This window comes from Cololabis saira, chromosome 10, assembly GCF_033807715.1.
Source record: "Cololabis saira isolate AMF1-May2022 chromosome 10, fColSai1.1, whole genome shotgun sequence".
NCBI classification, from domain to species: Eukaryota; Metazoa; Chordata; class Actinopteri; order Beloniformes; family Belonidae; genus Cololabis; species Cololabis saira.
In genome coordinates, this window is record NC_084596.1 from 35,195,608 (window position 1) to 35,220,753 (window position 25,146).

The window sequence follows — 25,146 nt, forward strand, 5'->3', positions numbered from 1 at the left end:
CAGAGGAAACCATCTAGCCAACAAAAAGAAAGTGCATGTGGTAGTTTGTAGTTATGATTAAACAAAGCCAACATTATATCTCTAAATACGTAGTAGAAATACACCACCATATGCAGTCATTAAAAGGTTTAAGTTCACGTGTGCATTAGATGGCGCAATTTCTCTTTTTGTTTGCCACATCCAGGATTGGAGCTCATTGGCGCATGACGATCACAGGAACATCTTATTGTGCGTAAAAGAAAGCGGGGAGCCACAAATAAACTGTCAGTAAAATTCATACAGTGCTTTTAAAAGTTGTATTAGGATTAAAAAAAAAAGCTCCAGTGTAAAAAGCTGCGCCAACAAAGCAGAATGATCTGTTACTACTCCCATGGACATTTCTTTGGAAGATTTGTGCAGATTTCATAGATCTCGTAGAAACTTGATCTCTTAATTTATTGTTTTGTCTTGGCTGGTCATTTTCTCGATGAGGTTGTTTCTGGGCTCTTGACGGCACCGAAACGCCTCTTAACGGTACGATCGGGGCACTACCGAGCCGTGCCAAGTTTGATGGGTCATCAAGTTGCTTCCAGCTTTCCGAAACGGGGCGGGCGGATCTGAAGGGGGGGCTTGGTTTACAACCCGATACTTCTCCGCTCCAGATCTCCGGAGAGGGCCACAGTAACACGTCTGCAGAGGAGAGAGCAGGGAAGAGGAGAGGAGATCTCACACACAAGCCGACTGAAGGCCGGGGAAGAGGACAGAAGGAGCTGAGACTTCCATGAAAACAAAGCCGGCTGCAACATCTGGAGCAAAGCGCAGGAGAAGTGAAGTCGGACATACGAAACCCCGCAGCGCGCACGGTCCCCTCTCAGTCTTCCTGCCTCCAACAACCTCCGACAACTTGATCAGCATTCCCCCCAAAAACTCGAGAAGAATGCACAGACTTGGACACAAACACTTGGTTTAAATAGTTTTAAGCTGCAGAGACGCGCTTTTACAGTTCTCACCAAGGCCAAGGCTTTGCGTAAAAGTCGATCTAGATAGTGCCCGAAAAAAAAAAGTGCATCGGATATTTATATCTATTTTTACACAGATAATGTTTTGACAAACAAGATAACATCATAGCAGCTTTCACAAGGAAAACAGCACGTTTTTGAGAGTTGTTTTTTTGAGAGAGTGAAGTGATGGCACCGGAACTGACATCGATCCTGCGACTGCTGCTGGTGGCGCTGCTGTGGGAGCCGCGGGCGCGCGGGGCCGCGCACGGGGCCGCGCAGAGCCAGTTCAACCCAGAGGTGAGGAGCGGGGCCCCCCGGGGCCATTCACACTGAGGGGACTTATTTAAGCTATAAATAAAATAGAGAACTGTGCAAACGCTATTAACTGATCTAAACTTCCTATTTTTTTTAATTTGATTTATTTTGTACATGTAAAAAACAACAATTCAAGAGAAGATAAGAAAACAAAACAACAAAACAAAGAATTTCATACTTGAACACTTGATATCTTAATTTACATGTGCAAAAAGGAGTAGGAAGAAGTGTAAACTTATTTAATCCTACCCCCATTCACTAATCATTTAATTCAGACTAGATAAGTGACCAAATAAACAAAATATATGTAATCTTTGCAATATTCTTTATCCATATATTTAATAGAAAAAGAAGTTCCTAATTGCATTATTCAATCTACATAATACTGATGCAATAAGCCCATACCACTGGTGTCCGGAAGGCATCAGACTTGACTTAAAATGTTAGTTTCCTAACATTGTAATGCATAGTTTAACACTATCACATAGATTATAAATATCACAAAGTGTCATTAAATAGAGTGGTAAGGAAATGTATGTGTAACTTGGAATTAGGTTTATTTATATAATCTTCTTTATTTTGACTTCCAGCACTGTAATGGTAGTATTCATTAAAGAAAAAAAGAAATGTTATTGTTTGTTTGTTAGAATCACATTGTGTGTGTTTGTGTGACCTTGATGAAGATCAGATACATTTTTATAAACTTTAATATAGAAAATGAGTTAATGAAAAGAGGTTCACATACTGCTTCTTTCCACCGCAGCTTTGTGCACAGCTGACATGTGACATAGCAGCATCCCACAAGTAGAAGATGAGCAGATTTATCATGCAGCTCTCCCATGATCTGATGTTTCTTATCTGATATCGGATGCCCAATATCGGATCAGTACATTCCTAATTACATCCTGGTTTCACGGCTGCAATCAAAGCTTTGTTAAAACTCTGTATCCTGGCAGATAATCCTTTTCTGCACCAACGGGAAGGGCTTTGACCCTGGGTTAGAGGAAACAGCCTGTAATGATGACAGCCCTCATGAAAACAGTGAGAACTGCTGACAGGGCAAAGCTGAAGTGCAACAAGGGGGAAAAAAAGAGAGGAGAAATGCATTAGGTTGTATTGTGGTTAGGGCAGAGACAGAGGCAATTTTTAAGGATGGAGAGACTGAGCGATGTGGGTGCAGTTATATTCAGAGGGATGGGGAGATGTAGGCTAATTGTTGACATCTGTCCTGAATTATGTCTGAGGAGTGGACTAAGGGGGGGGATTTTACAATCTGAGCAGTTCTAAGGCCTCTGGGACATGAACAGCAGATTAAACAGTAATAACTCCTACTTTATCCCTGAAGTCCCAGCATGTAACCCCATCATAAATGAGAGGGAATACTGACTCATGATTTTTCTGACATCTCCTTTTTTGATAATCTGATGTAATATTATTTGTTCAGTTTGATTCTGATACATTTATTTGCAGTATGAACTCGTCCAGTCTCACAGCAGCATTAGGAAGCTTTGTGTGAATCCCAGGAAGTGACTGGGTCATGACACACCTGTTTCCTTCAGAACCGCAGGCAAAAATGATCAGCGTCATGATGTGTGTGTTTGTGGGGGATGGTCTGTTCATGAGGAATGGACAAGCCAGACCAAAGAATACAGAATCTTGATAGATTATATGGTGGCCCCAAATGTCTCCAATCACTGTTTGATGCCTGTGGCCTACATGCAGCTGCGCCAGCGGAAAAAACTTGAGTTCGGTTACCTCATTGACCTACATTAGAGTTGGGAATTTAAAGCACAAGCTTGGGGATGCAAACTAAAAATCACATACCACTGCACTCAAGAACTCTCAGTTTTCTCAAAGGCTTGACCTGCTGATACCATATAAGGCTTTTTTGTTGTTTTTTTTAGAAATGTAATCAAATATGAAAGACTTATACTTACAAGCTTTATTTTTAGCCTTGGTTATTTTTAAAACATTGAATATGTTTTCATTAGACTGATGCTGTTTCAAGTTTTGGATTAAGTGTGTTGTCTCAGACATTTTCACTGTTGTTCCTCCATGACTTTTTCCTATAAAATGCTATCTCAGCTGTGCAGGGATCATAATGTGCTTACTGAGGGGGATTCGACAAAAAGAAAAGAAACAATCCCCAATATTAGCCAGTACCAAGCATCTCATAGAGATTTGAATATCAATTTGATTTTGTCACAGAAAACCTTAATTTGTTCATATTAATATTTTTTAACAGCTTTACTCTGCTTTCTATTCAATGGGTGAACCAAGAAATTCACAAATAGAATTACAGTGAAAAATGTGGTGCAACCTCTAGATCGTAGTTGAAGCTCTGCAGCCGTGGGCCAAATCCAGCCAGTAATTCTGCATGGATAATACAATTCTATGCATGTTTTCTATACTGTTTTAGAGATGTACATGCACTGCAACTACACCACTACAACTACATGTCCCACAATACATCTTGATTTTTCTTACAACAAGGGATCCACCAAGTCACCAAGGGGGGGAAGTGAGTACATTTGCTTTTGGACAGTGGAAGGGCCCTAAGAATACACTTTACCTTGGCATTTCAACACCAAGCAGGGAGAAAACCAAGAAAAGCAACAACCTTAAAAAGCAGCAACATTTATAAGAAAAAAAAAGCTGTTCAATTTGAATCGTTTTTCAGTATTTCTACAAATGGCGTCTTCCGCTAACTCTAATGCTGATGTGGTCCAGAATAAAATTGAGTCTGACACTCGTGTATTAGATGAAACTGACCATGCTGCTCAGATGAGACCGTTAAAACAAACCAGAACCAGAGGTTGGTGCATTACAGCTAAGCATTTTGAGTATGTTAATGGAACTTTCCGCCACAACTTAAGTGGATATAAATAAGGTGGAAAATCTTGGTCTGTCTTTTTTTTTTCTTCTTTTTGTGCAAATCTAAAATGTTTCTTCCATCAACCCACAAACACCAAGTTCCCAGTTTCGCTTCTGTAAACGTTGCTTGTGCTTTAATTAACAACAAGCTTCATATGGCCATCTGATCACTTCCGGTGAGATGAATCCCCCGCAGATTCTGTGAACATAAAAAGTCCATTCCTGCGGTCCACGGCAGACAGGAAGTGGGAAGCTTCGGCGCAAAACCACCCTGGTGCGTCAGCAACCACCTGGGTGAAACACGCACGCACATCCGCGTCTATACAAGGACTCAAAAATGGTTGCAAACTGAGGTCATTCGCAACAAAGGAAGATGGATGGTGGTGAAATGAGATGATGAAAGCAAGACAGACGTGGACAGTGAGAAGACTGTTGCAGACCAGAATGGAAGGCATTGTTGTGCATTATGGAAGTGATGCAATCTGGGGGGGGAGAAATGAGACAAATGAAGCGTTTGTCTCGCTGAAGTACGCAGACAAAGTTGTCGTGCTTCAATCCTGGATAGATAAAGTGTATGCCTCATCTCTTTTGGTCAAGAAAATGTAAGATCCTTTCAATGATTCAACTAGTAACACATCAGACGAGCCCCGTCTTCTCCAGGTCTCAATTGTCTTTTAGAGAAAAGAAGGAAGGAAAGTAGGTAAGGAGGAAGGAAGGGAGGAAGGAAGAGTGTAGTTTCAAACAAGAGCAGGGAAGATGGGGGGTGTTACAGGAAATAAGGTACTACTCAAAGTTATTCTCTCATTTCCTGTTCACAAAGGACTTTTTTTCCCCCTTTTTTCAAAGTCCTGCCATCAGGATTTCTCTGGGACTTACTAATTTCTCACATTACACTGGCACAGATGTGTTTTTTTCCACTCCCGTGTCACTGGGTCTCATTGGTGTTGGCCAAAGAGAGGATGTTTTAATAGACCGCAGCTGGGGGATTACACACTCTGAGAGGATTTTTGCATATGTGCTGAGGAGGTACTGGCTGGAGGGGTTGTAAGGGGGTCATAAAAGCCTTTATAAAGTAACAGCATGGCGAAAAAGTTAGCAGGGATTTCAAAATCTTGTTATGGTCTTGCGATGAGTAGGTTTACCCACACAAACCTCTTGACATATGCAATCACATGCACCAGCAGGCTTCTGTGAGTGAAGTGGGAGTTATAATTTCATGTAATTTCACCTAACACTGCAGCTCTCTGTACAAAGTTAGTGGATGTGTAATGCGCAACTGTCTGTGTGTGTGTGTATATGTGTGTGCTGTATACCCAGCATGCCTCAGTTGGACTCCCATCGCTGCTGACCAGAGTTTATTTCCATTGGCCTCGGCCAAACGGAACAACTGAGTCGCTGTCCTTTCTTCTCCAGTTCTCATCCTATGCAAAACGAGGGCCCTGCCCGGTGACGGCCATAGCAACCATTGTTTGACTCTCGTACAGCTTCCATTAAACAATAAACTTACATCACCGTATCTGAGCATGCATTACCCCAGAGAGTCCTGCATTTTGTTTCATGCGTATAAAAGCTTACGAGCTGTTGACAATGATTAGAGGAGAAAAAGAGTCACTCAAACTGTCATTTTAAAGCATTTAAGTCTTCATTAAGCAGTCCAAGAGGAAAGCTGCCAGTGAAAAAAGTCATGGAGCATCTCAACTCATTTGAAAATAATTGAACAAGGCACTAAATTCTAATGGAAAGTTAGATAAAACACTTTAGTTTAACAAATAATTAGCTCATATGCATTAATGCAGCTGCATAAGTCACAGTCAACTAAGTAAGCTATTGCAAAAAAAAAAAGAAAAACCCAGAGTGGAACTTTGCACTACATCAAAAGACTGTGTTGGTGCTCCGTCATTTATTATACAACTGCACATACTAACCGCTTTCTTTTCCTGCCGCCTCTTTAGTTTCTCCAGCCCACGAATGCGGTCAAAAATAGCAGTGTGTGACACTGAATGAGACTTTGTCAAGTTACCTGAGGGAGCCGTGAACGAGGTGTGCACGCCTTGAAGCTGAAACAAGCGCTCGGTGTCTTTCAACAGCAGTCTTTTGACTGAGCTCCGGGCAAAAACAGGAATTTGTAGTTAAGAAAACAATGAACGTGTGAAAGAGAAGAATACGGTTGCATGTTTGGAGATATCAGGCCTTACAAAATTTCCTCCCATTATCCAATTCTGGGCTAATAAAGTGTTCATTTGTTCATATTTGCTACAACAAACTGTGAGGCTCATTATGACTCTTGATTGCTTCATTGAGATTTGACTAAAATCCGTCTGTCCCTCCTTGTGTTCCCCTCTCTTTCCCGCTCGTGTACTGTAACAGACAGTGAGTCTTTATGCGTCCGCTGGTGCTTCACGGGTGAGTCACGACCAGAAAGGGCTCATTCAGGGCTAAAGTTTAAACACTGAGACCTCCATGTCTCCAGCAGGACAGACAGACTAGACGAGGGGGAGCGATTAGACCTTTCAGGGCCTCCGAAGCTGCCATCCACTTCCTGCCAGAACTCAGCCAGACCGGACAATCCGCTATGATACAACTAGAACGAAAACAAGCAGACTTAACGCGCTGAATCATCTAATCGTGTCGTGGCTTACGCACGGTGAGCATTAAACGCCGGAAGAAAGGCAGAAGAAATGTTTCTGCGTTTGCTGTTTTTTTAATAACTATTAGCAGCAAATATGTTTTAATGCAGCAATTGAAGCCGGTCAGGGTGTGGTCGGGCTCAAGTATTCATCCTGAAGGCTGTGGGTTTTCCATAAGAGAAGGGATAAGGGAGAGGAGGAGGAGGGGTGGGGTGATGAGGCAAAGACAGAGACGTGAATGTGGGGCGAAGAGTTTGACTCTGAGGTTTGGATGCAACTTGGAAGAAATTCCCAGTAAAATTACTGACTGAAGTGAAGACATCGGCTGAGGTTGACCAAGGCCAGCGTCTCACCCTGGGACACTCCCTATCTCCTTCTCCTCTCTCTCAACCTCCTTCTCCGCACACACACCTACCATGCCGTCTGTGAAGCGAAAAATGGATCACATTATCATATAGTGTAGATCAGGGGTCGGCAACCCGCGGCTCTAGAGCCGCATGCGGCTCTTTAGCGCCGCCCTAGTGGCTCCTGGAGCTTTTTCAGAAATGTTTGACCTTTTTTTTCTCAATTTTTTCTTCTTTTTTTTCTTTTCTTTTTTCTTCTTCTTTTTTTCCCTTTTTTTCTCCTTTTTTCTTCCTATTTCCTTTCCTTTTTAATCTCGACATTTCGACTTTTTTCTCGAAATTTTGACTTTTTCTCAAGATTTCGATTTTTTTCTTAAATTTCGACTTTTTTCTCGACATTACGACTTCATTCACGAAATTGACTTTTTTCTGGACATTTGAATTTTTTCTCAAATTTCGACTTTTTTCTCGACATTTAGACTTTTTTCTCGTAATTTAGAGTTGCATAATGAAAAAAAATAAATCTCCCCCCAGTTCTAACTAATATAGAAACATGTAGCATGTGTTGTCTTCATTCTAAGGCTGATACACGAAAGGCTCCATTAGTTTTTTGTGTTTTTGGTCCAAAATGGCTCTTTCAACATTTTGGGTTGCCGACCCCTGGTGTAGATAAACTATATATGAAAACGCACCAGGAGCCCAGTGGCTGCTTACAGCAGGATATCAGCGCGCTCCCAGGTTTTTACTGCCCTCACAATAGTCTCAGTGTTATTTTTCAGCTCCAGTTTGAGAGAGAAGGAGTGCAGGACAAACTGTGTGGGAGAAGCGAGGAGCAAAGCCGCTGGAACCGGTCCAGGTGTCAAACCAGCACCGCGGTGAAATGGGTTTCAGGGGAAAGTCAGGTCAAGCTTAAGTCGGGTCACGCTCAAGAACAAAGAGCTCAGGACAGCCCTCCGGCCATCACCAGTGTTTCAAAGAACCTGAAAAAGTACATAAAAAGCATTCTTCAGACTCAGTCACGGGCTCATTGGCTAAAGAATTACTCAAATGGAGAAACTAAAATTAATCCTTAACTATCTGAGGGGGGATTTCCTCCCTTAGTTTCTGCCTCAAAGGCTTTTTGTTAAAGGCTGAACTGTCCATGTTTAAGTCCTTTTTCACCAGTTTCAATCAGTAGCGGATCACATGCTCGCTGCCTCGTCCACTGTTGCTGTTTGAATAGCATTTGAGTTTAGTCATCGGATGGAAACGTGCCAGGTGCTTGAAACCTAATACAGCAAGATACCCAAACACAGAGAGAAGAAATTTCAGAGCCCGTTTCGGTTGTCGGTGTGGAATGCGTTTATGCTGCAGTCCAGAAGAAAACAAACATCCTGAACTCGTAGTCCTTGTAACTGTTCCCTCGTCCTCCTTCAAGGACAGAAATCAGCTGATCCGTCAGCTGTTTTGCCAGTTTCTTGTAATTTTATTTATTTTTCTTAATGAAAACAGGACGTTCTACGGCGTCATCAGATTTTAAATGATCTCTCACCTGTCTGCTGGTTTTTGCTTGGCTCTGCAGTCATGGCTGCAGCAGTACGGTTACTTGCCCCCGGGGGACTTGAGGACACACGCCCTCCGCTCCCCTCACTCCATCACCTCAGCCGTCTCCGCCATGCAGAAGTTCTACGGGCTCACCGTCAGCGGCACCTTTGACGACAACACCATCAAGTGAGCGCCAGATAAAGCCGATGAAAAAGATACGGTGGAACTTCTGCTCCTGTGTCCTGTAGCTGATTGTGACTTTTTCTCCTTGCAGGGCCATGAGCCGGCCACGCTGCGGCGTGCCGGATAAGTTCGGAGCCGAGCTGAAGAGCAACCTGAGGAGGAAGCGTTACGCCATCCAGGGCCTGAAATGGGACAAGAACGATATCACTTTCTCGTGAGTTGGAATGAAACTGAATCGAAGGAAAAAAGAGTAATGAGAAGAAATAAACCCCAGCCTAACAACCAGAGGTGTCAAGTAACGAAGTACAAATACTTCATTACCTTACTTAAGTAGAAATTTTGGTTATCTATACTTCACTGGAGTAATTATTTTTCAGACGACTTTTTACTTTTACTCCTTACATTTTCACGCAATTATCTGTACTTTTTACTCCTTACATTTTAAAAACAGCCTCGTTACTCTATTTCATTTCGGCCTTTAATAAAAAACTATCCAGTTAAATTGCTCCATCCGGATAGAGTGAATTTGGTTGTGGTTGTTTCAGATGTTCTTGTCCAGTTTTGTTCTTACATCCGTTCCCTCAGATTCCTGCAACTAAACTTGGATGTACATTCCAATAAAGGTTAGGATAAATGATAACATGCCTCTGAAGTTTGACTTTTTGCACCATTACATTACTTATAGGCAACTAGTCATCATATCTCCTGCTCTCTGAAACACATGTTAATGCTCAATAGTACACATATATGGTTCTTTCATATATTTGCATTATACTAAGATGCATTCATTTTTCCCCCTTACATTACTTTTACTTTTATACTTGAAGTAGTTTTGAAACCAGTACTTTTATACTTTTACTTGAGTAAAAAACTTGAGTTGATACTTCAACTTCTACATCTAGAATCTAAACTCTAGTATCTATACTTGTACCTGAGTAATGAATGTGAATACTTTTGACACCTCTTTGCAGTATACAGAACTACAGCCCGAAGGTGGGGGAGTATGAGACCCACGAGGCCATCAGGAAGGCCTTCAAGGTGTGGGAGAGCGTCACCCCGCTTCGCTTCCGGGAAATTCCTTACAGCTACATACGGGACAAGGTGGAGGAGTTCGCAGACATCATGCTCTTCTTCGCAGAGGGTTTCCACGGCGACAGCAGTCCCTTCGATGGTGAAGGGGGCTTCTTGGCACATGCCTATTTCCCCAGCAACGGCATCGGAGGAGACACCCATTTCGATGCAGCAGAGCCGTGGACCGTGGGGAACAAGGACCTGTACGGTGAGGCTCCAACAACACGATAGTCGAGGGATTGTGGTTTTTTTTGTTGTTTTGGTTTAATTATTCCCTGAAGCCTGATGACACATGAAAAGGTTAAATACTGGGAATTACTTTGAATGTTTCATTTAGCTGTGAAAGCAGAAACCTGCTGCAGGTCCGGTCTTGTGTCTATTTGTGAACGTCTGTGTGAACGAGGTTGTTTCTCAAAGCCCAGCAGCCACAGAAATGTGCAGCGTCAAACACGGCTTCGCGTGACTCTCGGAGGGTTTTATTTTTGATCTCCTGACATGTGATGTGCTTTTGAGTCACTCTGAAACGAGGAACGGGCACCGCTTCACTCTCGGCTCTCCTGACTCATTCCTTCTGTCTTATCTTGCCAATGTTTCAGGTAACGATATCTTCTTGGTGTCGGTGCACGAGCTCGGTCACGCTCTGGGACTGGAGCACTCCAACGACCCCTCGGCCATCATGGCTCCTTTCTACCAGTGGATGGACACGGACAACTTCCAGCTTCCTGCTGACGACCGCAGAGGCATTCAGCAACTCTATGGTGAGCTGCAGTCACCGTCGCCGTTAGTCACCTCCTGTCCTGCTCATGCACATCCCTCTGCTGTCAAACCCAGGCCATATTTAGTCAAGTCTACAGTTGAAATATGGTCTTCTCACAAATTCTCCCACAGGGTCTGGATCGGGCCCCCAACCCCCCCCTGTAACGCAGCGTCCGCCCGACCACGAACCTCAGCCCACCTATGCACCAGACCAGCCTCGCTTCGGCCCCGACATCTGTGATGGAAACTTTGATTCCATCGCTATCCTGAGAGGAGAAATGTTTGTGTTCAAGGTGAAAATGAATAGATACATTTTTAAATCACATGAAAACTCTGATAAGAGCAGAGGTGTCAAAAGTATTCACATTCATTACTCAGGTAGAAGTATAGATACTAGAGTTTAAAAATACTCCTGTAGAAGTTGAAGTATCGACTCAAGTTTTTTACTCAAGTAAAAGTATAAAAGTACTGGTTTCAAAACTACTTAAAGTATAAAAGTAAAAGTAATGTAAGGGGGAAAAAGCCATTAAGGACAAAAGCCATTGAAAATGAATGCATCTTAGTATAATGCAAATATATTAAAGAACCATATATGTGTACTATTGAGCATTAACATGTGTTTCAGAGAGCAGGAGATATGATGACTAGTTGCCTATAAGTATTGTAATGGTGCAAAAAGTCAAACTTCAGAGGCATGTTATCATTTATCCTAACCTTTATTGGAATGTACATCCAAGTTTAGTTGCAGGAATCTGAGGGAACGGATGTAAGAACAAAACTGGACAAGAACATCTGAAACAACCACAACCAAATTCACTCTATCCGGATGGAGCAATTTAACTGGATAGTATTTTTTTAAAGGCCGAAATGAAATAGAGTAACGAGGCTGTTTTTAAAATGTAAGGAGTAAAAAGTACAGATAATTGCGTGAAAATGTAAGGAGTAAAAGTAAAAAGTCGTCTGAAAAATAATTACTCCATTGAAGTATAGATAACTAATTTCTACTTAAGTAAGGTAACGAAGTATTTGTACTTCGTTACTTGACACCTCTGGATTTGACTCTGGTTTGTATACTTGGACTTTAGTAAATTGCTTAATTTCTCCCTTTCAGGATAAGTGGTTCTGGCGAGTGCGCCACAGCCAGGTGCTGGATGGATACCCCATGCCCATCGGTCACTTCTGGAGAGGCCTTCCCAACCACATCACGTCTGCTTTTGAAAGAGAAGATGGGAAATTTGTTTTCTTTAAAGGTTAGCCGGGTCTTTGTGCATTGATGAACAACTGCCAGAGCTTTGTTGTCATTATTACACCTCTATCACGCCCTCTCTCATATCTTGTTGCTCCTGCGTCCATCTCTCCACAGGGGACAAGTATTGGGTCTTCACCGAGTCCGTTCTGGATCCCGGGTTCCCCAAAAGTCTCAAAGAAATGGGCACCGGCGTTCCCAAGGACCGGATCGACGCCGCTCTCTTCTACACCCCGACCGGACAGACGTACCTCTTCAGAAATAACGAGTTAGTCATCCGCCCAGTGTTTATTGGTGCCCGTGTGTGTATCCAAAACAAAACTGCGTTCCAGTTTATAAACGCGCGATTCGGAGGAAAATGTCTCTGCGTCACCAACACCAAACATATGTTTGAGCGTTGACCTCAGGTGACCGAAATCACAAATCTCGGATCACAAAACTGCCGTTCATGTAAACATGAAAATAAACCGCGGGTGAACTGTAATGCATACTTAACCTGCTACGGCACTTGATATATTTATATATGTGACAAAAAAAGACCTAAACACTATGTTCCGTCAGGAAAAGTCCTTTTAGGACTTGGGCGTGTTGAAGCGGAGCTGAAGTCCTGTATTTTGTGTCAGAAGAACAGTCAGACGTGCGTCTGCGGTCTGTTTGAGGTCTTGAAATCAAGACTATCTAGATTTCTGGAATCTAGTTAACTCAACTCTTCAAAAATGATCAAGATTTAAAAACAAAGTAATGTTTGAAGCTGACAACCTCATCTCTAGAGGGTCAAGTATCAAGTCCATGTGAGCGAATCCGATGAGCAGGGCCGCCGCAAGGGGTGTGCGAACCGTGCGACCGCACGGGGCCTCGCGCCCCAAGGGGCCTCGCGCTATGGGCCGTTTTTGTTTTTTGTTTTTTTCAAAAAAAATTTTTTTTTTGTTTTTCGTTTTTTTTTTTTGTTTTTTCTCTTATAAATATCAACAGTCACGTTCCATTACAGACCTAAATGTGTACTAGTCTGTGCATATCAATAAATATATGTGCAATGATGCGCGTGTCTGTTGTTCAATACAACTGATCAGACCAAGCGCAGACACAAGCTAGTCTGATCCAGACGGGGGGAATTGGAACAAACTGTCACACAATGTCGAGAGAACGAGACAGAATCAGGAAATTTCCATCAGGGGATAAAAAAAGAACAAAAACTAAAGAAAATGGAAGAGTTTAATGCCTCTCTGAAAGGCTCGTTTGATAAATTTGTTACAAAAATCACCGATCAACCGGGTCTCAAGCAGCCGTGGGACCCCGCGTCGAGGCAAGCCAGATGATGATGAGGCAGGGGAATCCAGTATTTTGCTAATTGGAGAGTTAAAATTGCGCATATACACACCCGATCCGACCCGAAAAACCCCAAAAATTTCGCGCACGAGGGCCCCCCCCAGCCATTTCGCACAGGGCCTCGCAAATCTCCCAGGCGGCTTTGCCGATGAGAGTAAGAGTCCGTCGCCCTTCAGGTTATTTGAAAACTCAGCAAAGAATTCAGATCTCATGTCATTCTCAAGTTTCATCTATTTTAGTTTGAGTCTAATCTTTAATTGTGATACGTCCAAATCCGGTCTCATGGGTTCATGAGCAGGCTGCAGGTCCAGATGAATATTTTTGAGGATTTTCGTTTATCCTTTTAGGACTCATAGTAACTCTTTTCTTTACATTTCTCTCATCAGATACTTTCGTTTCAATGAGCAGCACCGAACAGTTGAACACGGCTATCCTAAACCCATTAGCGTTTGGCAAGGTGTACCTGACAACATCAAGGCGGCCTTCATGAGCAAAGATCAAGGTAATTCAAACCAAGCGCGCCTCATTAGGATGACGAGAGGCTCGTTAAATCCGGCTCCTTCCATATTAGGATTTGCTTTTACACCTATTTTTTGTTCCATTCCTGCAGCGTACACCTACTTTTACAAAGCCAACAAGTACTGGAAGTTCAACAACCAGATGATGCGAGTGGAGCCGGGATACCCCAAGTCAGCCCTGCGTGACTGGATGAGCTGCCCCAACGAGGACTCCAAGACGGACGAGGGAAGAGGCGGTGGCAGGCACGACAAGGACAAGGAGAGGGAGAAGGACAAGGAGCGGGAGGATAGGGACAGGACTAGAGATAGAGAGGTCGACAGAGAGAGGGAGAGGGAGAGGGAGAGAGAGAGGGAGAGAGAGAGGGAGAGGGAGCGAGAGAGGGAGACGGAGACAGAGAACGAGCCAAAAGAGGTGGATATGACCAGAGATTATGTAGCAGCGGCTGTGGTGGTTCCGCTGTTCCTGTTAGTGTGTGTGATCGCCACGTTGGCACTCCTGGTGTATTTCCATTGGTATGGTACCCCACGCCGACTCCTGTACTGCAAAAGATCTCTACTGGACAAGGTATAGGTGAGGAAAGGAAGCAAGGAAGGAAGGAAGGAAGGAAGGAAGAAAGGAAGGGAGGTGAAAAAAAAAACAGGGCTATAAAGAGGAACAAAACTGAGGGAGAATGTTGAACCCAGATAACAGAGAAGGAGTTAAAAAGGGAGAAAAAGCAGATGGAGAAGTGTGAGACTCGCGTTATAAAGTATTCTTGCCACTGCCAGATTCATTTAACTCTCTCTAACCACTCGATCCTTCCATTTTCTTCTTCTTCTTCTCCCTTTGTCTCTGCCTCTCCTCCTGTGGTAACTGACGCCAGCTCATTGCTGTTTGTTGTAGTGTTTTTTTCAGTGTCTTACTTTTAGTTGTTTGTTTTTTTTTTTCCAACGGTCAGTGTTTTTATTCTTGTGTGAATTTCCAATTCGAACCTGCGTCTCCACAAACGCGGAGTCCAGCGTTTTCCTTTTTGCGTAAACAGTGTTTTTCATCATCCATCCCCCCCCCGTTCCCCTTAATTCCCTGTTGTTAACTTTAACACAAACACACACACACACACACACACGCTTGAAAACCACGAGTGACATAGTCACCGTGTTTCTCAATCTTCCAGGAAAAGGAACATGTCAGAGCCAGTTTGGACCATAAAAGGGAAACAAAAACTTCAGCTTTTAAACCTTTACGAAGCATGAGATACACTCCTATCAGAGTAGAGCAATAAACACAGCAGTGCCTTTTGATTTCTTAATCCTATGTCTTTAATGTTGATTATTGTCATAAATGATGTTGTCATTAGTATTATGACTGTTACTATTATTGTTGTTGTCCTCCGTGTAAAGAATGTTTTTGTATATGGTCATTAAAACGTCCTGCTGGACAGAGACATACATTTTTTGAAAGTGGCCTTAATTTTATATTTGTGGGGACAGTGAATGGGGAAAGGGGTTATGTATTCTTGAAACTTGATTGTTTTCTTTTTTTTTTTTTTTTTTTTATACATTGAATCAATCACAAATGAAAATAAATTGAAGATCTGAAAATGACTCCTTTTTTGTCATTGCACTTACTTTTGTACTTGAAAGGTTTTTAAATTGTGGTGCTACGTTACTAGTCAGGGGTAATAAGTAGTTCAGCGACGACAATAATACTAGTGATGATGATAATAATGATAACCATCTAGTTTCATCAATGAGATTGTGTGTTCATGTTTTTCTTACAAGAATAAAGTAATTTCAAAAGGCTTTCTGTGCTTTGATTTTCCCTCAGTTGATTGTTTTTCCTCTTTCTGCCACCTTAAACACTTCCCCATCTCTACCTGGATGTTGTTCTTACTTTACCAGCTGTTATCGATCCATCCTGCGTCTCTGCTATCGGGTCTTCCCCAATCTCCCTGGACCTCCAGGTTTCTTGTTCCCCGACCGCACCACTCTGCCTTACTAGGCCTTACTCGGAAGCTGGCGGGGCCCCGAACTGGGTCGGAAAATGCGGACTGGATCCAAAGCTTAAGTAGAAACAGGGATGAGGACGATTGTGTAAAGCCATTACTGCACAGCAGGAAAACATCTCAGCTTCATAGTTAGGGAGAGAGTGTGTTCTCGTGTTCACCGGCCTCTCCGCCGGGCCTCGGTTCTGGAGTCTGAAGAATGTTTCACCATTATCTCGGTGGGGGGATGCTGTAAATGCAAGTCCGTACTAGTGCACGGCCATAAATTGCTTTATTTGTGCATCGGGGAGTGCGTGTGTGTGTGTGTGTGTGTGTGCACTCCCATCCAGCATAAGCCAATAAAAGCTCAAACAGCAAACTTTAGGCGTCTCCCTGCTTCTTAATGATCGCATTTCTGCACAAAAAATCTGCCACACAAAGCATTAGACTCGCTGGAAAAAAGGAGGGTGGTGGGGTCAACCCCTCCATGATATGCTATGATTACAGTAATGAGGCAACATGTGCATTTAGAAAAAAGAAATGATGAGGCATTTTCCCTTCCGTGCCAAAAAGATTTAGGGCACCGGCTCGTCTTGATGCATGCTGGAGTTTCTGAAGAACCGGGGGCTGGAGGGAGAAGTCACGAGGCTTTTCGGGGGGGGAGGAGGCGGAGCGAGGAGAGTTAAGTCACATTTGGAGGCCAGAGATGGAGCAGAATTCCACGAGGAACATCTGGAATTCCAACTGCATCATGTGAGCCAGACACACAGCAGGATGCAGCAACATGGGGGAGGGGGGCTGCTCTGTGTCTTTTTTAACAGACTTTTCCTTGCTGTATCAAAGTAAAAGACTTTCATTTATGGATTTGTGGAGCTTTTTAATGTTATTTTTCTTGCCAGGGGGATTAAAGATTGTTGTGCACAGTCTTTATCGTACTTACTCACCTCTGTGGCCCGGCCAAGCAGTCAAACATTCAGCTGTGGTTTACTCGTTGATGGTTTGTGTCTTTCCCAGCTGACTCTGCAGAGCAGGGAAAAGAATGGCTTCAGCATAATTCCTCCCCACAGTCCTGTCTTTTCTTTTTCTCCGTGTGTAACTGGAGAGCTTTTTTCTCGACTGTCTGCAAAATGACTCACTTCTTTTTCACAAAAGCCCGACAAAAGACCACACCGCAGCAGCCTGGCCTCTCGCATCCGCCTCCACTCCTTACACTCTCCCATTTAATCCAGATCCAAGCCCGTCTCCCGAAGGGCGAGCTGCTGCCGAAATGTGTAAATAAAAACACAATCCAATGTTTTGCAAAGCATTTATACCGACACAGCAAATAAAAGTAACTAAGAGGGAGTTGTGTTACCTTTTGGCTTTACAAATGTGTCTTTATTTCGTGTCCCTTCTTTAACAGCACAAGTGTTTGGCAACTGAATGTAGTTTTAAAAGAAAATATGTTGGCATTTTTGTTTCAGCATTTAGTCGTTTGATGGCTTGAGGTTGTGGCTGTTTAGAAACTGCAGAAAAAGCTCATTTAGCCCCTGGAGTCTTGCACTATAACTTAAAAAAACAACAACACAGTGACTCTTAAATGTACTTTCCAGCGGGTAGGATGAGAAGTTACTTCATGCTTTTTGTCATCAACAGACTACAATGAAATGTGAAGGTTGTTATTTTGTCCAATCCATCATGCAAGCATGTTTTTAATTGGGGAACAGTGCAGTGTGGCCACGTCTCTTTTCCATTTCCAGGTCAGGACTGCAGCATCAGTAACCGCAGTAATGTGTGTGTGTGATGTGTTTTTGCATCATCTTGTTGAAACATGTGCGGATGTCCCGGCACATCCTGCTCTCAATTCTCAATGTACTCTTCTGCATCAATGCAGACGTCACATACAGTATAGAGGATTATCGCCGCGGGTTCTGACACGACCACATGCCATCACAGAGGTCGGCTCCTGGACTTGTTGCTGATCACAGTTTGGAGGATGTTTTGGGTCGGGAGCACACGACACTCGTTTCTTCTAGAAAAAGATCTGTTATATTAATTGGTCTTACCAAAATACATGTTTAAACTGTGTTGGTCCACTCTAGAGCCTTTAACCCTGACCCACATGATCATGATCTCTTACTGTGGTTTTTGACACACTCACCCACTTCAGAAAACTTCAAATCACTCATTAACCGGTTTACGTGTCGGTGTCTCTACTCTACACGCTTTACGTGTCTATTCTCGCCGCAAACACATCGCAGGATGATGAATAAAACTTCCCAACAGGGGAAGTCCTGCGTATATTTGTGTATATGAGCAGAAAACATGCTGTAATTGCAAATTCCCAGCTGAATGACACAAACAGAAGTATAAGATGTTGTCATGACTCTGCCGGGAAAGAAGGATGTGGGATGAGAGGAAACGTCAGAGATGCTGAAGGTGCAAATGGGAATGAAACAAATGTTACATCATCCATACTACGTCCTTAAAGCAGCGCTATGTAACATTTCCACCTTAATATCATATTTCCAGAGTCATTGTGATGGTACATCAACGTACAACAGGTTTAATGACACCTCTGTCATGGTCTGAGGGGTCAGTATCGCCTTCACTGGCACTATGTAACTTTGAGGAGCATGGTAGGAACCCTGCCACACTAAAAAACTACACATTTTTACGGCTTTGACTGATTTACGGCATACGTCACTTCCCCCTCCTTCCCGATTCGTAGTCGAGACGAAAGCTGGGCGAGGCGTGGAGCGCAGAGCTCAGCAGAAGCTGGTAACATGGCCGAAACAGTGAAAAAACAGAAGAAAATAAAAGTGTCACACACAGATAGCACAGGTAAAAACAGACAGATGTTTATTTGTCAAGAAGATATTCCACACCGATAAGATAATGATAAAGCTGAAGATAGAGATAAAGATATCTTTTATTGGTCCCCTAAGGGGAAATTCCAGTATCACAATGGAATAGACAACAATGAAAATAAATAAAGATAAAAGATAGAAAAAATACAAATACATGCACAGAAGGACTGATGTCAGTGTGCATGTTATCTGGTGTGTATGTCTGAGGGGATAACCGTCACTACGTCATAGAAAGATGTAAAAGCTGCTGCTGGGCTGGAGATCGGTTGCTCCATGAACAAAGAAATGATTTTGTTTTCTACAGGCTGATGAGCTAATACATTACCTCACTGCTTACTTCTCCAAATGGGAAACGGAAACCAACATTAACTCCCAAAGTAGAAGGACAACAATCGAGAAGGAGTTTGTGTGAAGTCCTAACTGGGATCGCTTGTTGCAGCTCTCTCAAGATCAGTCTAATTAGTTTTGCCCTTTGGCTGATGACCAGCAGGCAAGGAGGCAATTTTGGGTCCTTGGATCACTGATTTTATCAATCAGTTACTTCTCCTCTGGCTTGCCAAGAACAGGCCAGCTTCTGATGTAGCCAGTTCTTGCATCTAGTCAGCAAAGCTTCAGGACCTAAGTAGAGCTCGGCTCCCAGGCCCTGGAGCTTTTCCTTTTTTTGTTGGGCTTGGGTGTTGAAAAGTGAAGAACTGGTTCTATTGTTTGCTGCTGGAGAAGGGGGATGGGAGGAGTTCCTTTTCCCATTCATCCGGTTTTATAATGTGCACATCCCAGACTCCTCTCCTCACATCATCATAGACCTTTATCAAACTTGGCCATAGATTTTTGAAAGATGACATGTTACGCATATACAGAGGTGGGTTATAACGAGTTACATTTACTTGAGTGAATTTTGGGAAACTTTGTACTTTTAGGAGTAGTTTTGAATCACTATACTTTTTACTTTTACTTGAGTAGATTTGTGAAGAAGAAACTGTTACTCTTACTCCGCTACATTAGGCTACGTTGAGCTCGTTACTTTTCTTTTATCCGCGTACGCATCAATCTCATGACATCACTGGGTGATTCTTTGGGAAAAATGTTTGTTTTTGCATGTTTTGTCACATTTACACAGACTCAAACACACAGAGTTTCTATGAGTTCATGGGCTTGTTCTAGTTCTGCCTGGTTAAAAAAGAAAAGTACAAAGGCTTGAAATTTTGTGCTACTTGTGCTTAATTTATTTTTTTATTTATTAAAGTACTTGAATTTACTTTAAGCTTATTTTAAATTAAGCAATTTTTTATTAATTTTAATTTATTTTATTGATTTAATTTGCCTGAAGATGATTATTTTGTACTTTTGTCTGTTTGAAAGGTTGTGTTAAAAAAATAAATCAGACGTTACTCAACAGTTACTCAGTACTTGAGTAGTTTTTTCACCAAGTACTTTTTTACTTTTACTCAAGTAATTATTTGGATGAATACTTTTTACTTCTACTTGAGTCATATTATTCTGAAGGAACAGTACTTTTACTAGAGTACAATTTTTGGCTATAAACATTGTTTTGTTGTAGCTTACTGCATTAAAAGTGTTTAATGTCAACAAAAGTTCAATTCATTTACAATTCACACTACATTTGTGAAAATACCTAAAACTCTCAAAGCTGTCCCCTAATCTTTGTCCCTCTCTCCTTGGGATGGAGCGTCCTAAAAAGTGTTTTGCTGCATGGAAACCGGTCCTGGACCAAAGGGAGGACACATGGATGCAGAAACTACAGAAATGAGATGAGCTCATATTTATCTGGAAAAAATGCTCCATATGGCACAATTTAACTGATTCCATTCAAAGTCAACCTGAGCAAAAAATGAAAACCTAATGTCCCATTTCTGCTCATCATATGGGTGGCTGACCATGTGGTCACAAGTTTTATTCACACTCATGTTTATTTTTCCCCCTTAACCACAGGTCCATAGAATCCATTGCTTTAAATCTCCCAGCGGGGAACCTCTACTCAGAGAAATATGGTTAACCATGACACCGTTTTTGGAGACGTTGACTGAGACGTTTAACATCAAAGAAGCTCAACTCCACTAACAGGCTACAGTATTAAAACTTCAGGGGCTCGCAGAGGCATTTCTACGTCTTTGATTTGCTTTATATTACGTGACCTCACAGGAAATTGTTCTCAAACATATAGTGGAGAGGGTTTGAAAATAACCCTATGTGAGACTATAGATCAGGGGTCGGCAACCCGCGGCTCTAGAGCGGCATGCGGCTCTTTAGCGCCGCCCTAGTGGCTCCTGGAGCTTTTTCAAAAATGTTTGACCTTTTTTTTCCTTTGTTTTCTCTTTTTTTTCTTTTTTTCTCTTTATTTTCTTTTTTCTTCTTTTTTCCCTTTTTTCTCTTTTTTTCTTCCTTTTTCCTTTTTTAATCTCAATTTTTCGACTTTTTTCTCGAAATTTTGACTTTTTTCTCGACATTTCGACTTTTTTCTCAACATTTCGACTATTTCCTCGACATTTTGACTTTTTTCTCAACATTTAGCCTTTTTTCTCGAAGTGCCTAATCACTGATACAAGACTTCATTTTTTTGCAGCTCCAGACATATTTGTTTTTTGTGTTTTTGGTCCAATATGGCTCTTTCAACATTTTGGGTTGCCGACCCTTGCTATAGATGTTACAGAAATCTACTGATGGGCCCAGAGATATTGATGCCTACTCTGCACAAGATTAACACGAAGCTCCTATTTTTGTACAGTCAAGTTTTCGAGGGATTTTTTTTTTAAACCTGACTGACAAAAGTTTCCCCGAGTAAACCCTCAATCATGTTTAAATCAGAGATTGATTTAGATATTGTTGCTCCTGAAAGACTCTATTGTAGCTGCTTTCATCCCTAATCATAACAATAATCTGCCGACATCAGCTTGCTTGGAACCTACTGTCGTTAAAAGAATAAATGAATAAATCCTGGAGGCGACTTTAAATGATTACAGTGATGACAATCTTCACAGCATATTCTGACACATCTTTCTCAAACATCCTGTACAGCAGACTGGCTCTGCAGCAGAATACGCTGCATGCAGAATTTGCTTCTCCATGAGGAGATTAATGAAAGTTTCTTCTCACTATTTCACTTCAAAATGTTGTAAAAAGGTTTATTCTGGTGTTCAATATTCTGCTCAATAGCACGACACACAGAAACTGTGTACTTTAGTGCACATTGAGCAGAGAGGTGGGGGGTGGGGGGGGTCATCACTAATGCACTTTTCCATTTTGACTGCATATCGTTTTTCCATCCAGCAACACACGGAGCTACGTGTGTGGAAAATAACTTCTCCCCATTATTTAAAACGTATTTTTTTGTGTTCCCCAGATGTTCCGATCTGAAATGTGTCGTTCACCGAGCCCTTGGTTAAGAGATCTTTGTTTTCTTTTTACTCCGCAGTGCTGATTTAGCTGCTTTCACATCTGCACGCCTGTCTTTGTTGCTTATCACCATGTCTGCAGTCTGAGTCGGGCGTGGTTGGGCTGGAGCCGCTTTGTTAAAGGCCACGGGGAGGCTTTGTGCCGGGGCGGGGAGAAAAAAAAAAAACTGCAGGTGAAAAGAAAACAAAGTTGTGCAATCAATATTTCTAAAAACTTAAGAGCCCCCCCCACCCCCGCCCTTTTTTGTTAGGACCCACGTCATATATGGCACTGTTTCCCATGCCCTGCGGGAAAACACCTTCATCATAGGATGTGCTGATTCAGGCTCTTCAGGCCGAGGCTACCCTAGCCTCAACCCAGCTACGTCCGCAAGGAAACCCCCCCCACTCCCTACCAGCCCCCTGCTTGCCAATTCCTGGTTTGCCCCCTTAAGTCTAAACATGCACAGAATCACCGCCTGAACTCATGAGACCACAACAGAGAAGCAAGGAGACTCTCCCCCCTCCTCCTCCTCCTCCTCCCGCCCTCCCACATCTCCTGTCGCCTGTTAATGAACTACCACATGACACTGAGCTCAGTTTTTCTCTTCCTCTCGCCGCCTCCTCCATCGCAACAGGCCAGATCTGGTTTCCATAAGCACATACATGTCATCACAAAGAAGAGGAAGAAGGGGGGGTGGGGGGTTGTGTATATACCAGGAAAATCTTGATCTTCAAGGAGCTGTAAGGATGACTGTCAAGATATAGCTGCCTTTCATCCTTTCATCCCCCCCCTCTCTAACCCGTTCTGACTTGTGTTTTCATGAAGCAGCCCGGCTTTGCATCAACAATCACGACAGAACACAAGGAAATCTTAAAAAGTAAGGATAGCATGAAAGAGAGAAAGCGTCTGACAAAACCGCGGCTCAATAGACGACAGACGGCATGAAAAACGTCCACGGTCAGAGGGAGTAAAGAGCAGAGTCAGTGAGACATGGCGAGATCAGAAAGGCCACATTAAAGGTAGCCTTTGAAAGTGGAGCTGGATGTGTCTTGGTGCCAAACTCCTGACACAAACTCCCATGTGGTCACGCTGTGGGTGAGGGGGGGGGGGGGGGGGACTGCTTTCAGGGCAGAAAACATTGTTTTTACTGCCCACTCACCAGCACGAGAGTGGTCTTGCTCAGCTCGGGGCCTCCTCCAGTCCACCAGAGCCCGACACCGGGGCACCAGATCCAGCTGGTCAGCAGTGGCCCTGCAGCTGCAGGTCCAACATAAATACCTGCGGGAGGATTCGTTTCAGTCGTTTAAATCTGCATGCACCTTTTTCTGTCTCCAGGTGGGTGAGTTCCTGAACTGCCCTCTCCGCAGACATGAACACACTTGGGTATTAAAGTCAATCTCAAACTGCAGAGGACTGTTTAATCTCTGATTGCCCAAAACTCACAGCATCACATTTTCTTTTTTTTTTTTTTTTAAGGCTAAACCTGGATTTGGTTAAGTGGAAGGGGTCCAGCCTCCTTTTTTTTTTGGGGGGGGGGGTACTATTTTCAGCGCTGATGCTTGGACTGCTCAGTTGTTATGTGCTACAACGCCACCCTCAGGCCCAGATTTTAACCTGACAACTGACATATAAATCACCGTGACCCTTGCCAAGAAACTTACTTCTAATAACTTGCTTTCATTCTTCCGTGACATTTGCCCTAGTTTGCAATTCAAGAAGCACATTTTTCACTTCAAGAGACAAAAAGTATCTCGTTTGAATGCCTAAGCGTGTGTATGTTGTAGTCTTTTAGATCATAAGAGTATTGGAAATCCTTGTTTATTAATACTTAGAATTTGTTAGTCTTTAAAGGTTTTATGATGAGAGATATGTTTATATTCTGTTTTATTTTTAAGTCTTGTTGACAATTCAAAGTACTTTCACACCAAAAACCACATTTGTCCATCCACATAGTCATAGAGCACTCTTCTGTTGAGGTTTCACAGTGCTTTGTTTGATTAAACAGTCACATCAGAGGCAATGTGGGGCGTCATCATGGAGGACGCTGATATTTTTATTTTTTGAGCACTCTGCTCTAGTGAGCCACACTCATTCAGGAGGGAAACACAACAAAACTACATCCATATTAAAGATGTTATATTAAAATGTATCAACCAGGAGCTGATCATTGGATAATTAAATCATAAGCGTGCGCTATAAAAGCATACGTTTTACCAGTTTGCTGTTCTGGAGCATTCACTTGTGTGTTAACTGACCCATGAAGGAAAAAATCAGCTATTATCCTAGAAGAACAACTGTTACTGTCGCCAATGTGGGAAAGGATACAAAGTCGTTCACAAAACTATTTGGAGCTCATAATTTGACGGTGAGAAGGATTTTTCAGAGGGTTGCCAAAAAGAAATGATATTCTCTTGTAAATAGAGTTATTCAAAGCGACATCTGATGTAACTTTCAAAACCATAAAACTTCTGAAGAGTTTGATGACAGGACTTTGGGCTTGCCCTCGGACAGTTGAGCCCAAAACGAAGACATCTGGCATTAGTGATAAAGTTCCACATTCACAGAAAACCAAAGTCGTATCAAATTCCAGGCACAGTTTGGAAAGAGGTAATAATTTGGACCCGCTTTGCAGTCACAGGACCTTCGCCACTTTGCACTATCAGATCCTCTTAATAGCAAACATTCGGGGGTCAAATATGAGTGGCATCATACAACAGGACAATGGTCCCAAACTGCAGGAAAGTTACAAGTAAATCACTGAAAAATAACAGAATTAAGATGTTGCAACTGCTCAAAGTCCAGATGCAACTCAAGTGAAATGCTGTAGCAGAGCCCTGAGAGAGCAGTATTTAGACGGACGCTGGCAAACCTCAATGAACTTAAGCCACCTTGTAAATAATAGGCCAAAATTCTTCCACTGCGACTGATAAATTTAGACTATTTCTTCTACTGAAGCATGCGGAGGACAAACTGCTTCTTCATTTTAACTCTGAAACCCTGTAGTGTGTCGTGTATTGTCGTTTGAGATTGTATCCGTCTACTTTAAAGACCTGGAAATGCCTTGATTATTTAATACGGTCACGGCAAATAAAAACTTCAGAATTGAGCATGGATTTGCCCTCCCGCCCCTCCGCAACTGTACGCCGTCTTAAGACATATTTACTGAAAAATCAGTC

General features: G+C 42.6%; 1 protein-coding gene across 1 annotated transcript; it reads left to right on the plus strand.

The window, feature by feature from the left end:
* Positions 1-633: 633 nt before the first annotated feature.
* mmp14b (matrix metallopeptidase 14b (membrane-inserted)) lies at positions 634-16,112 on the plus strand. Its single transcript, XM_061732773.1, has 10 exons — positions 634-1,277; positions 8,702-8,850; positions 8,939-9,061; positions 9,819-10,126; positions 10,515-10,676; positions 10,807-10,967; positions 11,786-11,924; positions 12,038-12,188; positions 13,633-13,748; positions 13,857-16,112. Exons 1-10 carry the CDS (start codon positions 1,167-1,169, stop codon positions 14,333-14,335), a joined length of 1,899 nt encoding a protein of 632 aa, XP_061588757.1. The 5' UTR covers positions 634-1,166; the 3' UTR covers positions 14,336-16,112.
* Positions 16,113-25,146: the final 9,034 nt, after the last annotated feature.